At 42.3% G+C, this 18,381-nt stretch overlaps 1 protein-coding gene across 4 annotated transcripts; it reads right to left on the reverse strand.

Moving 5' to 3' along the window:
* Positions 1-293: 293 nt before the first annotated feature.
* med27 (mediator complex subunit 27) lies at positions 294-18,381 on the reverse strand. 4 transcript variants are annotated; one of them, XM_071513988.1, is made up of 9 exons: positions 18,171-18,381; positions 16,870-17,014; positions 8,480-8,610; positions 8,203-8,296; positions 2,440-2,547; positions 2,291-2,332; positions 2,104-2,181; positions 1,449-1,627; positions 294-1,416 (listed from the first exon to the last, which is right to left on the reverse strand). In XM_071513988.1, the coding sequence occupies exons 1-8, from the start codon at positions 18,371-18,373 to the stop codon at positions 1,493-1,495; spliced, it is 936 nt and encodes a 311-aa protein (XP_071370089.1). In that variant the 5' UTR covers positions 18,374-18,381; the 3' UTR covers positions 294-1,416; positions 1,449-1,492. The 4 variants fall into 4 exon arrangements, with proteins under 4 accessions (XP_071370089.1, XP_071370088.1, XP_071370091.1 ...); XM_071513987.1 differs by having other exon boundaries at positions 294-1,627; XM_071513990.1 differs by having other exon boundaries at positions 294-1,627; positions 16,870-17,087; positions 18,171-18,310.

Genomic DNA, 18,381 nt, shown 5'->3' on the forward strand with positions numbered 1-18,381 from the left:
GCTTCAGTTCCTTGCTATTTTATTTGAGTTATAGAACTAGGAAATGAAAATCATGAGTTGGCCCCGTATCCTTGTTCAGCATTTCCAGCACTTTGCCGTGGTAGTTTGACAAGATGTCATCATACAGTTTATCTGTCAGACTAAATGTGGACCTGGTTCACTTCCTACACAGCAGCCAGACGCTTCTGTTCAGACACACAGTGGAACTGACTGGCAGCTGGACTCAGTCACTAAGCAGCTTCACACACAGCTCCATACAATACTGACATGACACTGAGTTATTTAAAATCGTTTATTTAAAAAAATGAAAAGAACATAAAGTTAATTCACAACGAAATACAAAAGTGATGAATAGCATGTAATGTCAGACTAGCTGGGTTCACCAGACAGACTGTGGAGAACATGTCAAGTAGCCTAAAAACAAGGCTAACAGTTAGCTTGCTGTCTGCATCTCCATGTCAGGAACAGGCACAGAAAACACACCTAACCCCAAACCTCAGTTTTCAGTGATCAGTTGTTATCTGTACATATTAAACACCGGTGGGCTACTCATGTAAAATCCTTAATATCTTAATAAAAGCGAAGCCGGACTGTAGGAACAGCTGACAGACGGAGCAGCAGAGGAAGCAGGACGCTCGTTCCGCTCAGAGGCGCGTGATTGGCTCGTACCTGGTGTGACATCACACACAAAAAAACAGCCTTTATACGGCTCCGAGTCATTTTAAAAAAAATCGGCCTTCATGGTTAAAAAATACTTAATTGAAAGAGTGTTTTAAGGTCTTGTGTGGTGGAGGAGGAATCTTCTGAACACTTTTAGAGGATCGTCTTTTACAACGACCGTCTGGGAAGAGGAGGCTGCAGTACCACAGACACCTGACACCTGTCTGTCTGTCTGCCTGTCTGCCTGTCTGTCTGTCTGCCTGTCTGTCTGCCTGTCTGTCTCTCTGTCTGTCTGCCTGTCTGTCTGTCTGCCTGTCTCTCTGTCTGCCTGTCTCTCTGTCTGTCTGTCTGCCTGTCTGTCTGTCTGCCTGTCTCTCTGTCTGTCTGTCTGCCTGTCTGTCTGTCTGTCTGTCTGCCTGTCTCTCTGTCTGTCTGTCTGCCTGTCTCTCTGTCTGTCTGTCTGTCTGTCTGTCTCTCTGTCTGTCTGTCTGTCTGTCTCTCTGTCTGTCTGCCTGTCTGTCTGTCTGTCTGCCTGTCTCTCTGTCTGTCTGTCTGTCTGTCTCTCTGTCTGTCTGTCTGTCTGTCTCTCTGTCTGTCTGTCTGTCTGCCTGTTTTCCATAAAGACACAGGTTTATGAAATTCAAATCAAACTTTATTGAAGCTACTTTATACAGTTTAACACAAAAAAGGAACAGTCTACAAACTAGATAACAACAGGAAATATCTGTCCGTCAGTCAGTAAATCTGTCTGTCTGTCTGTCTGTCTGTCTGTCTGTCTGCCTGTCTGCCTGTCTGTCTGCCTGTCTGTCTGTCTGTCTGTCTGTCTGTCTGTCTACATGCGGCAGGTGTCGTGGAAAGCCTCCAGGGTCCTAAAGTCCCTCCATGTTGGAGGAAGTCCGTCCTGCAGGAAGCGACCGCACCGCTGACAGGAAGACTGGAAGAGTTTAATGTAGCTACGCAACCACGTCTGGAGAGTGAGACAGGCAGGAGAGAGACAGGTAGGAGAGAGAGACAGGTAGGAGAGAGAGACAGGTAGGAGAGAGAGAGACAGGTAGGAGAGAGAGAGTTCATCAGATTTGGAGACAAACACGTTTTGTAACTTCTGAGGGAAAAGACTTCTGTGTTTAGACATGAACTACATTTCCCATGATGCCTCTCTGCACTGCTGGGTGAGTGTTCAGTAGCCAAACCACAGCGTTAGCTAGCAGCTTTACTGTTGTTAGCTTTGATGGAAAGTTCCCCGCTCAAAGGCATGCTGGGTAATGTAGTGCAGTGAACATGAACACATTTAATCATAAATATCACAAACGGTTCTCTATAACTAATAACTTTATTTATATGAATGTTCTAACTGTATTTAGATCCCAGAACTTTACACTTACAGTATGTTATAGTGATATTGGTTATTGATCAGTAGGTATTGGTTATTGATCTGTGACTCACCATGAAGGATCGTACGACCACATCAGGCATCTGAGGCAGCTGGTAGTGCAGCAGAGCGGTGGTGGCATGGTCCGTTACCTAGCAACAACACAACCAATCAAAGTGTTTGTGTGTGTGTGTGTGTGTGTGTGTGTGTGTGTGTGTGTGTGTGTGTGTGTGTGTGTGTGTGTGTGTGTGTGTGTGTTACCTTCTGGAACACCTGATACTGGGATTTGGTCCAGATGTCCAGCTGAGGAGACAGGAGGGCAGAGGTTACCATGGTAACAGCCACAAGACAACCACACAACAACCACCAATGGTTACCATGGTTACAGAGTGGTGGATTTGACCTCTGACCTTTCCATCCTCGTTGTAAACGTTCTCATTAAATCCTCGAACGATCGTTCTGTCGATGAACAGAGAACGCATCACAACGATCGCCTTCAACACCTTACCCAGGGTCACCTGAGAGACAGACAGGTAGAGAGACAGACAGGCAGGTGGAGAGGGAGACAGGCAGGCAGAGAGACAGACAGGCAGGTGGAGAGGGAGACAGGCAGGCAGAGAGACAGACAGGCAGGTGGAGAGGGAGACAGACAGAGAGACAGACAGGCAGGTGGAGAGGGAGACAGGCAGGCAGAGAAGGAGACAGGCAGGCAGAGAAGGAGACAGGCAGAGAAGGAGACAGGCAGAGAGACAGACAGGCAGGTGGAGAGGGAGACAGGCAGGCAGAGAGACAGACAGGCAGGCAGAGAAGGAGACAGGCAGGCAGAGAGACAGACAGGCAGGCGGAGACAGACAGGCAGAGAGACAGACAGGCAGGTGGAGAGGGAGACAGACAGAGAGACAGACAGGCAGGTGGAGAGGGAGACAGGCAGAGAGACAGACAGGCAGGTGGAGAGGGAGACAGGCAGAGAGACAGGCAGGTAGGTGGAGAGGGAGACAGACAGGTAGAGAGGGAGACAGACAGGCAGAGAGGAAGACAGGCAGAGAGACAGACAGGCAGGTGGAGAGGGAGAAAGGCAGAGAGACAGACAGGCAGGTGGAGAGGGAGACAGACAGAGAGACAGACAGGTAGGTGGAGAGGGAGACAGACAGGCAGAGAGGAAGACAGGTAGGTGGAGAGGGAGACAGACAGGCAGAGAGGAAGACAGGCAGGTGGAGAGGGAGACAGACAGAGAGACAGACAGGTAGGTGGAGAGGGAGACAGACAGGCAGAGAGGAAGACAGGCAGGTGGAGAGGGAGACAGGCAGAGAGACAGACAGGTAGGTGGAGAGGGAGACAGACAGGTAGAGAGGGAGACAGGCAGGTGGAGAGGGAGACAGGCAGAGAGACAGACAGGCAGGTGGAGAGGGAGACAGACAGAGAGACAGACAGGTAGGTGGAGAGGGAGACAGACAGGCAGAGAGGAAGACAGGCAGGTGGAGAGAGAGACAGACAGAGAGACAGACAGGTAGGTGGAGAGGGAGACAGACAGGCAGAGAGGAAGACAGGCAGAGAGACAGACAGGTAGGTGGAGAGGGAGACAGACAGGTAGAGAGGGAGACAGGCAGGTGGAGAGGGAGACAGGCAGAGAGACAGACAGGCAGGTGGAGAGGGAGACAGACAGAGAGACAGACAGGTAGGTGGAGAGGGAGACAGACAGAGAGACAGACAGGCAGGTGGAGAGGGAGAGCGTCAGTCGTCCAGAAATAAAAACCTGGAGAGCAGTGAGTATGTGTGTGTGTGTGTGTGTGTGTGTGTGTGTGTGTGTGTGTGTGTGTGTGTGTGTGTGTTCTGGTAATCATCACATTGTGGGGACAAGAATCTGTTTACACAGTCACGTCATGGGGACCTGTTGCGGAGTGGGGACAAAAAATCAGGTCCCCATGAGGAAAACCCTTTTAAATGAATGCAGGAGCGAGTCTGAAGGTGCCTGTGTGGTTTTTAGCATTGGCCCATAACACACGTTTACCGGTCAGTGTGTGTGTGTGTGGAGTGCTCGGTTGCGCCCCCTTATAGTTTCCAGCTGGTAATGCACTCACTGCTTCACACACACACACATTCCAAATATGGTTGGGTACCGCCCACTTCCTGGTCCTCCTTAGGAAGGATTTCAGCAGCAATAACACATTTTCAGGCGGACATTTAAAGGTGGCAATCTACACGGTGGACAAGGGAGAAGATTATTTCCAGGAGATGCCAGCTAAGGAGCTAAGAACTTGTGCAGAGGAGCAAAAGTGAAACACAAGGTAAGCACATTTGTATGACAAACCAGTATAACCAGTGTTCAACCCTCAAATTAGGTTAATTAGCTCTCATTACTTTGCAGGATAGCTAGTTAGCTCGAGGCTAGGTAGAGGCTAAGTGTAGGCCTAACCATCTAATCAAAAATGTTTTAGTCTGTTTTTACAACTAGCTAGTGTTAGTGTTGTCATGCAATTCAGTGTGAAGGAGTTTATGCAAACGAAAAAAGACTAATTGATTGCTCTCGGAGGGGGTGTGGTGAAATTGATTCTGTTAATAATAGTTTAGCTTTTTTAAATGTATGGTTTTTATTTTGCTATGATGACTTCAGGATCAATATTTGTAGTGAAGTTACATTTAAGTGAAATTTATTTATAAAGTACATATAAAAAAACACAGATTTTGACCAAAGGTAAAAAGTACATTCATGTTTATCACTTCAGATTTAATTCTAGAGTCTCTCAATAGTCATGCTTTTTTGTTTTTGTGTTTTTAACCAGCTAAAATAAAGAAGGAAGTTTATTGTGATGGTAATCTAGTATGAATCAGTACAGTCAAACAGTTTAATGTAATGCATCTAGAAGGCTAATGGTAGTGGGATATTTAGGACAGATTTTAAGCTTCATAGGGATTTTTTTTCTTGGTTAATTATCACTATATTATGGACACTCACGACGTCCCCACAGCACACCTTCAGTCAGTGTTTGACTGAAGGTGTGCTGTGGGGACACCTTCAGTCAGTGTTTGACTTTGGACACAACTGAGACAACTGGTCCCCACAAGGAACTGTAACATTGTGTGTGAAATGTCCCCACAAAGCCTGTTTAATTCAAGATGTGTGAACACAGACACAGCTTGGATGGGCAAGAAGAAATATTTTAATATGAATTTGTGTTTTTTTCTCTGAAGTCTGGTGTATATTGGCATGCATCTCATCTCAGAGATTTTGTCTGAACAAGTCATCAATCTAATTGTGTGTTATGCTCTTTTTACATCAAATTTACCATTTGTTTCTTATGTTTTCATATTCTAAATTATTGTCATTGTGAAATATGTGTTTGCAGATGACCAGCGATACAGCTAATGCCATGGTGAAGGACTCACATCCTTCTCTCCTGTCAAAGACTCAGATGGATGATGCTACTGGTCCAAACAACACTCCTCCACAGGTACATTCATGTTTATCACTTCAGATTTAATTCTAGAGTCTCTCATAGTCGTGCCTTTTTGTTTTTGTGTTTTTAACCAGCTAAAATAAAGAAGGAAGTTTATTGTGATGGTAATCTAGTGTGAATCAGTACAGTCAAACAGTTTAATGTAATGCATCTAGAAGGCTAATGGTAGTGGAATATTTAGGACAGCCCCTATACCAAGGAACTGGGTGCTCACAGGGGCTGGAGCAGTTTAATGAGTGGATGGATGCATTGTAATAACGTGCAGTATTACTCATACTGTAGAAGCAACTCATGTTAGAGCTAATGCAAGTGTTTCAAGTAGCTTTAATATCAACAGAGCTAAAGTTGCTAAAGCCATAATCACCATAGTAGTACTTGTTTAATGGTTGTAATGTGTTATATAATTCTTTGGACATACTACATAGTAGAATAACTAGATGGATTTATTTCACTCATCATTTTTTGCTTAATGTCCACTGTAGCAACTTTGCGCCAAACTCCTGCAAGCACAGGATCTAAAATGTTGATAAGAACATGATAAATACTGTTTCTTCCTGAAAATTTAGTTTGAAAAATTATAAATTAATATTATTTTCATGAATGTATAAAAAGTGAGCCCACTACAGTGATCAGATTTAACAATTTCTTTTTTAAGACAACACAATATGTATGGCTTATAGGAAAAAATGGTCCTCATCATCTTTTCCTTTTCCCCAGTGTTCATTTCAGTCCAAGTGGCAGAATGCACAAATCAGTGTTTGACTGACAATGTAATTCTATCCATAGGTAGAGTGCAAATAATTTTACTTGTACTGTAGATGCTGGCATATACTGTATACTGATATAGGATTCAGAAATTATCGGAATTCCAGCAGACACCCTTTCTAATCCTTTCAATTACAAATGTGTTTTTCTGCCCACTTTAAGGTGAAGCTACCCAGAAGACGAAAACACCCTGGCAGCAGACAGAGGTGCAGGCGGTGGAAAGGCACATGAATCGATTCATCACATCTTGTATTGTACCAGCAAAGAGTGACTGTGAGAAATGTTTAAGGGCTGAACCAGAAGCTCTTAAGAACCGGGACTGGCAGAACCTGAAATTCTATGTTCATAACCGCATTACAGCCTACAAAAGGAAATGGCAACGTCAATAGTGTGAAGATTACCAACTCTCTGGGATGGCAGTTTTTGTTTACATTCGCATGTCTCAGCAAAAGGTCTACTGAACATGTTGAACATATTTCCTACCTTTTAAAAAGCATTTGAATGTTTTGCATTAAATTGTTTTGCTCTGAAGTGCCAATAATAGCCAAAAATGGCAGTTAGTTATTTGAAAGGAAGCATATGTGAAAGTTATGTTTCCATTTTTTTTTTATATGTGGATTCCCATTTTAAAACTCAAGCAACAGGAGTTTCATTGTTTTGAGGTTTATTTTACTTCATTTGTTGAGTTCATTTGTGAAGTTGAACTCATTAAACATTGAATTGTACAATTTAAATGTGAGTTTCATGTCTTTGAGTTCAGTTAGTAGTTAGTAGTAGTTTTATTATGGTGGTACTAAGTGTCAGGTGATTGAGTAGTAGTTAGGTGATTAACAGTGGTTGACTGAGGTAAAAACTAGAAAACAAAATGGTTGTGCCTGTGTGAGAATTAAAGAAAGAATAGCTCAAACAGTGGAAAGTACAAGGGTTTAAATTTTATTTTTTATTTATACTTTATTTAACCAGGAAGGTCCCATTGAGATACAATCTTCTGCCAGGGAGTCCTGGTCAAGATGGTTTGACTTTAAAGGTTTGACTTGTTGTGTGGCAGATATTGGTTGGAAAATATCCAGACAATAATTCACTACTCTTTCAATCCTTCATACGTAATGAATAGAGATAGCCTTTCACTACTTCATCCATAAATATTAACTTCAAACACCCTGATATTCTTATCAAACCTAAAATCTGCAATGTTGTGAAGATGGCTACATACACAGCACTAGGCGTTCTATGCAAGAGTGGTGCTTTGCATTACTAGCACCATGTGCAGGCCTCATGCTACATTTACATCATCTATGAACAACCAAGCCATTTCAAAATCTGAACGGTCATGTACTACTGCTGTATCTTTTAATTCTACTTAGTTGTAGATTAAACTTTTTTTTAACGAATGCAATAATCTGAGGATTTCCGCAATATAGATGCACATCATATGCCATTTCAATATAGTAATACACTTATTTTTGTTGCAAGGTCCCCACTAATCAAATGGGAATTTGTGTGAATTATGCAAAATATATGTAAATGAGGTCCCCATCAGCCATGTTCACTCGATTTTTCATAAGTCCCCATTTAGCATGGTCAAGTCATTACTTCATCAATTCAGTGATTTGAAGTCGTGTATAAGCTAACAAAGCTATGGTTAGTGTACCTGATTTTTTTCATACCTCTAGAACCTTTAGAAAGGGTGGTACCCACAAGTGATGATCAGAAAGTTGGTCCCCATCCAACATGGAGACCAGTATGTGTGTGTGTGTGTGTGTGTGTGTGTGTGTGTGTGTGTGTGTGTGTGTGTGTGTGTGTGAGTGTGTGAGAGTGTGTGTGTGTGTGTGTGTGTGTGTGTGTGTGTGTGTGTGTGTGTGTGTGTGTGTGTGTGAGTGTGTGAGAGTGTGTGTGTGTGTGTGTGTGTGTGTGTGTGTGTGTGTGTGTATGTGTGTGTGTGTGTGTGTGTACCAGCAGAACAGCTGAAGTTCCGTTCGGTCTGAACAGTTCGATCGTCATGTCAGGAAACATTCTGCCGATCCGAGAGATGACATCATCCACATACCTGCCACACACACACACACACACACACACACACACACACACACACACACACACTCATCAGAAGGTCAAAGGTCAGACAGTTTTAGTCTCCTTGGGAAGGTTGCTTCCTCCTGCCTACTAGTATGCAGTATGTATGTAGTATGTATTTAGCGTGTATTTAGCGTGTATTTAGCGTGTTACTCACTGAGGCGGCAGGACTAGCGTGCTGGGTTGGACCTTGGGCCGCCTCTTGGCCGATGCTCCCATCTGATTGGCTGATCGTTTGAGTGACTGCTGGTTCAACAAACTGGAGGCCAGACCGGCATGGTACTGCAGCTGGAACAGTAGAATCAGTAGAGTCAGTAGAGTCAGTAGAATCAGTAGAGTCAGTAGAGTCAGTAGAATCAGTAGAATCAGTAGTGTCAGTAGAATCAGTAGAGTCAGTAGTCAGTAGAGTCAGTAGAATCAGTAGTCAGTAGAATCAGTAGAGTCAGTAGTCAGTAGAGTCAGTAGAATCAGTAGAGTCAGTAGTCAGTAGAGTCAGTAGAATCAGTAGAGTCAGTAGTCAGTAGAGTCAGTAGAGTCAGTAGAGTCAGTAGTCAGTAGAATCAGTAGAGTCAGTAGTCAGTAGAGTCAGTAGAATCAGTAGTCAGTAGAATCAGTAGAGTCAGTAGAGTCAGTAGAATCAGTAAAGTCAGTAGAATCAGTAGAATCAGTAGAGTCAGTAGTCAGAATCAGTAGAGTCAGTAGAGTCAGTAGAATCAGTAGTTAGTAGAATCAGTAGAGTCAGTAGAATCAGTAGAGTCAGTAGAGTCAGTAGAGTCAGTAGTCAGAATCAGTAGAGTCAGTAGAGTCAGTAGAGTCAGTAGAATCAGTAGTTAGTAGAATCAGTAGAGTCAGTAGAATCAGTAGAATCAGTAGTCAGTAGAGTCAGTAGTCAGTAGAATCAGTAGTCAGTAGTCAGTAGAATCAGTAGAGTCAGTAGAATCGGTAGTCAGTAGAATCAGTAGAGTCAGTAGAATCAGTAGTCAGTAGAGTCAGTAGAATCAGTAGAGTCAGTAGTTAGTAGAATCAGTAGAGTCATTAGTCAGTAGAATCAGTAGTCAGTAGAATCAGTAGTCAGTAGAATCAGTAGAGTCAGTAGAATCAGTAGTCAGTAGAATCAGTAGTCAGTAGAGTCAGTAGTCAGTAGAATCAGTAGTCAGTAGAATCAGTAGAATCAGTAGTCAGTAGAGTCAGTAGTCAGTAGAATCAGTAGTCAGTAGAATCAGTAGAGTCAGTAGAATCAGTAGAGTCAGTAGTCAGTAGAATCAGTAGAGTCAGTAGAATCAGTAGTCAGTAGAGTCAGTAGTATCAGTAGAATCAGTAGTCAGTAGAGTCAGTAGAGTCAGTAGAGTCAGTAGAATCAGTAGAGTCAGTAGAGTCAGTAGTCAGTAGAATCAGTAGAGTCAGTAGAATCAGTAGTCAGTAGAGTCCCCCCCCCCCCACAGTATGCTGCATTAATCGACTCTCCTTCATTCGTGGGACTTTTGCTTTATATAATTGATCGCCATGTTATTTGGTTTTGTTATTTTCAGGAGATGCTTCACCTATCTGTCTGGACCGGTTCATATTTTAGCCTTCACCCCCGATGTCCGTCTTGTTTGAACTTGATCTGTGAATTTAAGGACTTCTATAAAGATCTGTTGTAATTTAAGGACTTCTATAAAGATCTGTTGTAATTTAAAGACTTCTATAAAGATCTGTTGTAATTTAAGGACTTCTATAAAGATCTGTTGTAATTTAAGGACTTCTATAAAGATCTGTTGTAATTTAAGGACTTCTATAAAGATCTGTTGTAATTTAAAGACTTCTATAAAGATCTGTTGTAATTTAAGGACTTCTATAAAGATCTGTTGTAATTTAAGGACTTCTATAAAGATCTGTTGCTTGGCCAACCATAACGAGGCTGCAGGACCTTTACTGTGTCCGGTCCTGTCCTGTATGGTCACACTGATCTGGTCTACATTACACTGGCTAATGGGATTTCACGGTAAGCGGCCTGGGTGCTCTTGTTAATTCTAAAGTTATGGACCGATTTTCTCTTAGTCTTTTTGCAACATTTAATTTGCTACAGGCTTTTTATTGGACCTTGTGTTTTACCGTAACGAGCGCTAGAGTTATGATGCGTCTGGTAACGTAATGTAGAAGTTACAGGTGGGGAGTTGTTTTCTCTCTGCTTCTCTGCTCTCTCTGCTTGTATCTTCTGACCATTTTAGACTTAAAAAATCATGGGTCGGACAATTATACCATTCCAATTTTCAGACAAAGTCTAGAGGAGTAGCTATCCTTATTAACAAAAATACACGTTTCATTATGGACAAGGTTCAGGCTGATCACATGGGGAGATTTTTTATTGTATCTGGTATATTGTACAATGTTCCCATAACTCTAGCCAATGTGTACGTATGCTCCAAATTGGGATGATGTGAAATTCATGAAATCTTTTCTGTCTTCCATAACAAAATTTAAATTCCCATCGCCTAATTCTTGGGGGAGATTTAATAATGCTGCTCTTTCCAATCAGGCCTTTGTAGATCTTATTAACTCTAAAATTGATTTCTTCCTATCCTGTAATGATACTCCAGATGTTAGTAAGGCTACCCTCTGGGATTCTCTTAAATCTTATTTAGGGGGGGAAATTATTTCATATACCTCTTGGGAAGTTAAAAAAAGGCGGTTGGAAGAGCTTACTAGTCAGATCCAACAGCTGATCTCCAAATACTCTGTAACTCCCACACCTGAGCTTTTTAAAAAACGATCAGCCCTCCAAACAAAGTTTGACTTGCTGACAACTCATCAGGAAAACTGATGCCCCTTTTATTAAAGGTATTTGAGGAGTAATTTGACGGGGACCACCTTCCACACACATTTTACCATTTCTCTTCTCCTATAGAGTGGAAAAGACCTGCTTAGTTGTGGATCATATTGTCCTATTTCATTACTGAATGTGGATTGTAAATTGCTGGCTAAGCTCTTGGCATGCCATTTGGAGTATGTTCTCCCTCAATTATATCACCAGACCAAACTGGATTTATAAAGAACCGTCTTTCGTTCTTCAACATTCTTCAGGTCTTTGACATTGTTTATTCTGCTGACTCCAAACAACACCTGCCTGAAGTTGTCATCTCTCTAGATGCTGAAAAAGCATTTGATCGAGTTGAATGGAGTTTTCAGTGTCTGGAGAGATTTGGAATTGGCCCAAACTTTTTGTCTTGGATTAGACTTTTATATGCGTTTACCCCTTCATCTGTACTCACCAATGGTCTAAATTCTAAATGTTTTACATTGCAACGGGGAACTAGGCAGGGGTGTCCTCTTTCTCCCCTGCAGTAGCTATGGAGCCTTTGGTCATCTCCTTGCGATCCTCAGCAGCTATTCAGGGTATTGTAAGAGGGGGCAGAGAACAAACTGTCGTTATATGTGGATGACCTGCTGTTATTTATCACAGACCCTTACAATACACTCCCTCATGTATTAGATATTTTTGAAAAATTCAGTGAGCTTTTGGGATATAAGCTGAACCTCTCTAAGAGTGAACTTTTCCCTAACACTAGACTAGCCATGGATAGCTTTACGTATTTAGTTGTGGTAGTGACACGCAAGATTTCTGATCTCTTTAAGTCCAATTTTGCTCCCCTACTTGATTGTACAAGGGTGGCTATTGATAAATGGTCTTTGCTCCCCCTATCTATGGTGGGCAGGATAAATATAATTAAGATGAATACGCTTCCTAAATTTTAACATTTATTTCAGACAGTACCCATTCTTATTAAGATTTTTTTTTTTGTGAATTTAAATACAATTATATCATCTTTTATCTGGAATAAGAAACCTCTGAGTATGTAATTTGTATGGATTTTTTACAAAATCCCAAGGAGATGGGGGGGGATGGCTTTTCCACATTTTCAATTTTATTATTGGTCCTGCAACTTGAGGGCTATGGCATACTGGCTTAGTACTGTACACATTCTGACAGGGATGCACCTGCTTGGGTTCAGATCGAGTCCTCTGCTTGTCTCCCAACATCGCTTCCAGCTCTCCTCTTTTCTCACATGCAACTCAATCTATACCACACTCAACTCTCCACCCAATTGTCTTGAATTCTATACAGATGTGGGCTCAAATTAGGAGGCATTTTGGCTAACAGGAGGGCTCGATTTGTGCACCAGTTGGTAGAAACCATCAATTTTTCCCATCACTTAGCGATGATGCCTTTCTATCCTGGCAAGATGAGGGCATTACCTCATTCAAGGAACTTTTCATTGATGGTGTTTTTGGATCCTTTCAGCAGTTAATTTTGAAATTAAATATACGTAATACACACTTTTTTAGGTATTTGCAAGTTCAGGACTTTGTCCAGAAGACATTTTCCTCATCTCCCCTGCTTCCTGAACAAAGGCCTATTGACCGATTACTCCCCTCAAATCCAGCACTGAAGGACACACTATCCGCTCTATATAGAGACCTTTCGTCTCTATTATCTACACCCCTTGACACATTAAGACAAGCTTGGTAAGTTGATCTTGATATTAACATTACAGATAAGGAGTGCCAGACACAGTCTCCTCCAGTTCAAGGTGGTACATAGGCTCCATTTATCTAAAGCTTGTCTCTCAAAGATGTATTCATCAGTGGATGCCAGTTGTAATAGATGTACACAGTCACCCACCACCCTTGCCCATATGTTTTGGTTTTGTGTTTTCTAAAATATTTGATAGACATATAGAGCCTATCCCTTTAACAGCTATTTTTGGCATTCAAAAAGAACAAGACACTTTTTCAAGTACACAGCTGGATTGTATGGCTTTTGCCACTCTTCTGGTGAGGAGACTGATCTTGTTAAGTTGGAAACAAGCCTACCCTCTATCTTTCAAACACTGGGTTAGAGATACATTACAGTTTCTAACTCTTGAAAAAAAATGATATACTGTAAAAGGTTCTTCTACCAAGTTCTACACTGTATGGCAGCCATTTATTGATTACCTTACAAGCCCTGTATAGTCACTGCCCTGGTACGTTGTTGTGGGAACAATACCTGATGTACGCTGTGGTTTTGGCCTGCTTTTTTTGTCTCTGGGTGTATGTATTGGTTAAGTTTAATGTTTTGTTTTTTGTTTTGTTTTGCTTGTTGTTAGTGTCTGTTGTACTGTAATTGCCTCTTCCAAAAAAAAATGCCAATAAATAAACCATGAAAAAAAAAAAGAGAAATGCCTTTGGAGACAGTGCTTTGATGCACACAGTCTGTTGCTCCTATGATGTTTGCCAGACCATAGTATGTATGTATTGTAGACAGGTGGAGGGTCAGCGGACGGGAACAACGCTCTCCACTCCATCTAAAGAGACGGTCAGAGGGTCAGACCTGGGAGAGCGTCGGACCTGGGAGAAGACCGGAACCTGGGAGAGGGTCGGATCTGGGAGAGCGTCGGACCTGGGAGAAGACCGGAACCTGGGAGAGGGTCGGATCTGGGAGAAGAAGGACCGGACCCGGGAGAGGACCGGACCTGGGAGAGGACCGGAACCTGGGAGACGGTCGGACCTGGGAGAGGACCGGACCTGGGAGAGGGAGGACCGGACCGACCGATGCTGGATAAGGGCCGCCAGTCATAGAGACACTGACCGAGACCCAACGAACCTATTTTATTATTTTCTTTTAGAGCATGGTAGACCGGGGGCGGGGCTATTGGCTGAACCGTCCTTGAGGGGCATTTAGTCTGGCATGCGAAGAGGAGGGTGGGGTTTAATCTCCCAAAGTACTTCATAGCTCTCATGGGCCGTATTGTAGCATGACTTTTAATGAGTAAAGCTTAGCTGTGGATTTGTGCACCTTTTCTCTTATTTTGACCCCAGTCTGGGAGGAGCGGGGCCTGTGGTCAACTTCCTCTTCTGACTTGGATAGATAGGACTTAACGCCCCCCCCTTTCATGAATCACTTTCTTGCGTGAAAAATGACAAATTCTGTTTAATAAAGGATAGTCTTGAACCTTACTATCGCATTGTGTTGTGCTGCGTAATGTGTTGGTGGTGTTGGTGAGTCTGACTGGTGCCCCTTGGTTGACAGAAGTAGAAGTAGCAGCAGCAGCAGTAGTAGTAGTAGTAGTAGTAGTAGTAGTAATAGTAGTAGTAGTAGTAGTAGTAGTAATAGTAGTAGTAGTAGTAGTAGTAAGAGAAGTGTGTATAGAGAGAAGTATTAAAGGAAATATTAAAGCTGCAATAAGTGAAATCTTCTGCCCACTAGAGAGCGACAGAAACCACAACACATTTGTAAATAACACACAGCAAAGCCACTGCACTACAGAGGACTTTCAAGGACAAACATTACAAAGCAGCGTGCATAAAGGCTAACGGCTAAGCTAACCATACCCACAGAGAGGTGGTAGGTGGTTACTAGTCTCACTTTGACAGATCTTTCTCCTGCTGAAGCAGCAGGTAGGAAGTTTACTAGTTTAACAAGTTTACCAGTTCAACAAGTTTACTTGCTTAACAAATTTACCAGTTCAAAAAGTTTACTAGTTTAACAAGTTTACCAGTTTGCCTCGCTTCATCGATTCAGACATTATGATAATTTTTTTCATGAATGGGAGGGGGAGAGCGCTGCTTTCAAACAGCGAGGGAGGAGACAAGCTAGTTTTAAAAGAATGAAAAGCTGCTGAATGGAGGGGGAGGAGCTTCGTTCAGGAGCGGAATTTGACAACAAGCTTTAGAAAAGAGGAGAAAACAGCAACACAGCTGGATGTTGGTTTTTATCATGATGACTCAATGAAATCTCCACACAGCACAGCAGCTTCAGCATTGGTTAGAAGGTCTGAAATCGCTTACTGCAGGTTTAACTGCTGCAGCAGAAGGAACAGTATCAGTATCAGTAGGACAGATCTTGGTTGGCATGGCAACAAGACATCAAAAGGACACACACTATCCAAGTTCAGTCATTATTGAAAACACCAGGACACACACACACATACACACAGGAATTTAATAATGTGTTTTTGTTGGGGGGGTTCAGCTGTCTCATCAACTGAAGAACACTTCGATCAGATCAAAGGAGAGGAGGAGAGGAAAAGAGGAGAGGAGGAGGAGAGGAGAGGAGAGAAGGACAGGAGAGGAGAGGAAAGGAAAGGAGGAGGAAGAGAGGAAAGGAGAGCAGTACTACTAGTACAGTACTACTACTTACCACTACTAGTTAGCAGTACTAGTTAACAGTAGTTAGCAGTAGTTAATACTAGTTAGCAGTAGATGGCAGTAGTTAATACTAGTTAGCAATAGCTGGCAGTAGTTGGCAGTAGTTAATACTAGTTATCAGTAGTTATCAGTAGTTAATACTAGTTAGCAGTAGTTAGCAGTAGTTAATACTAGTTAGCAATAGCTGGCAGTAGTTAATACTAGTAAGCAGTAGTTAGCAGTAGTTGGCAGTAGTTAATAGTAGTTAGCAGTAGTTGGCAGTAGTTAATAGTAGTTAGCAGTAGTTGGCAGTAGTTGGCAGTAGTTAATACTAGTTAGCAGTAGTTGGCAGTAGTTAATACTAGTTAGCAGTAGTTAATACTAGTTAGCAGTAGTTAGCAGTAATTGGCAGTAGTTAATACTAGTTAGCAGTAGTTAGCAGTAGTTGGCAGTAGTTAATAGTAGTTAGCAGTAGTTGGCAGTAGTTAATAGTAGTTAGCAGTAGTTGGCAGTAGTTGGCAGTAGTTAATACTAGTTAGCAGTAGTTGGCAGTAGTTAATACTAGTTAGCAGTAGTTAATACTAGTTAGCAGTAGTTAGCAGTAATTGGCAGTAGTTAATACTAGTTAGCAGTAGTTAGAAGTAGTTGGCAGTAGTTAATACTAGTTAGCAGTAGTTAGAAGTAGTTGGCAGTAGTAAATACTAGTTAGCAGTAGTTAGAAGTAGTTGGCAGTAGTTAGCAGTAGTTGGCAGTAGTTAGCAGTGGTTAATACTAGTTAGCAGTAGTTGGCAGTAGTTAATACTAGTTAGCAGTAGTTGGCAGTCGTTAATACTAGTTAGCAATAGCTGGCAGTAGTTAATACTAGTTAGCAGTAGTTAATACTAGTTAGCAGTAGTTAGCAGTAGTTGGCAGTAGTTAATACTAGTTAGCAGTAGTTAGCAGTAGTTAATACAAGTTAGCAGTAGTTAATACTAGTTAGCAGTAGTTAGCAGTAATTGGCAGTAGTTAATACTAGTTAGCAGTAGTTAGCAGTAGTTAGAAGTAGTTGGCAGTAGTTGGCAGTAGTTGGCAGTGGTTAATACTAGTTAGCAGTAGTTGGCAGTAGTTAATACTAGTTAGCAGTAGTTAGCAGTAGTTAGCAGTAGTTGGCAGTAGTTAATACTAGTTAGCAGTAGTTGGCAGTAGTTAATACTAGTTAGCAGTAGTTAATACTAGTTAGCAGTAGTTAACAGTAGTTAACAGTAGTTAGCAGTAGTTAATACTAGTTGGCAGTAGTTGGCAGTAGTTGGCAGTAGTTAATACTAGTTAGCAGTAGTTAGCAGTAGTTAGCAGTAGTTGGCAGTAGTTAATACTAGTTAGCAGTAGTTAGCAGTAGTTAGCAGTAGTTGGCAGTAGTACCTTGTTGGACCACTTGTAGGCCTGCAGCAGCTGGGAGTAAAGTGGAGTTTTGTCCTGAACTGGATCCAAACTGAGAAGACCGCTGTTATGAAGAGGATGAGACTCAGAGGGACGACCAACCAGACCGCTGAGACGCTCCAACTCACTGAGAGACAGACAGGTAGAGAGACAGACAGGTGAGAGACAGACCAACCAGACCGCTGAGACGCTCCAACTCACTGAGAGACAGACAGGTAGAGAGACAGACAGGTAGAGAGACAGACAGGTGAGAGAGAGAGAGAGCGAGAGAGAGAGAGAGAGAGACAGACAGGTGTGAGAGAGAGAGACAGGTGAGAGACAGACAGGGTTTTGTTGGTCAGACAGACAGCAGAGTATCTGCAGTTTCAGTTCAGGAGGAAAATCTGCTGCTTTAACTAATAAGAGAAGAACAGAAGAACAGGAGAACAAGAGAACAAGAGAACAGAAGAACAGAAGAACAGGAGAACAGAAGAACAAGAGAACAGAAGAACAGAAGAAGAAAAGAGATGTTTATGTTAATGTTATATTATGTTAATGTCATGGTGTGGTATGCACTTTGAGCGGCCTAACGTTGTTTTCATCTTCATGCTGCTCATGTTTTATTCTCCCTGTAATGTGAATTGTCTAAAAAAGTATTTGCTGTAACAGAACTTGCTGAAACTCGTATACACTGTTTCTGTTTGGATCCTGTATGGAGAGACCATCCCACCAAACTACATTCAAAAATCTGTACATTTGAAGCTACAGTGCTTTTCGGCAAACACACACACGAGGTAAATATGATTCAGTATGTTTATCAGATCCACAGGCTGTGCTGATCAATTCGGCACTAAGCAAAATTTTATGGAATAAACTAAATTGTTATTAATTTATAATTCACACCGCTTGGTACCGCCCTCCACGGGGGAAGAAGAGTGAAGGAATAACAGGTGAATAAAGCCTACAAGTTGGACTTTTATTCGAATAAGTGCAGCTAGGTGTGTGTGTTGTTCGTCGAACTGAAGGGGGGAACTTATTGATCTGTAAACGTCTTCAGTAATGTATTTTAATGAATCCTATGGATTTCTAAACGTCTTCTGTGGTGTGTTTTAAGGGAGTTTGGTGTGACTCTCTCTCCGAACAGAACAGAAAGCATCAGGCTCGGTTGGATCCAGACTCTCTTCTGTTTACAGAATGAAACTTCCTCCACAGTCTCTACGTGACATTTCATTTCATTATAATACTCTTCACTATAAAAGAGTAAAATGTGTTTAAAGAAAGCTGGCCGCTGCTGTCGGACTCACTTCAGGTCTCTGTTCACCGCCTGCAGGTTGTCCTGAAACTCGGATATAAACTGCTTCTCTCTTCCTTCCAGAGTCTCTCGGTTCTTCATCCCGTCCTTCAGGGACTCGAACACGCGGCTCACGCTGGACCGCAGCGCCTGGATGCCGCTGATCGCCTGAGAAAAAGCCTCTAAGTTCACACCGACGTTTACTACGTCCGCCATCTTGACTG

This window comes from Centroberyx affinis, unplaced genomic scaffold, assembly GCF_046629955.1.
Source record: "Centroberyx affinis isolate AG114_WGS23_722 - 3 ecotype Tasmania unplaced genomic scaffold, CSIRO-AGI_Caff_v1 ptg007831l_1, whole genome shotgun sequence".
Taxonomy (NCBI): domain Eukaryota; kingdom Metazoa; phylum Chordata; class Actinopteri; order Beryciformes; family Berycidae; genus Centroberyx; species Centroberyx affinis.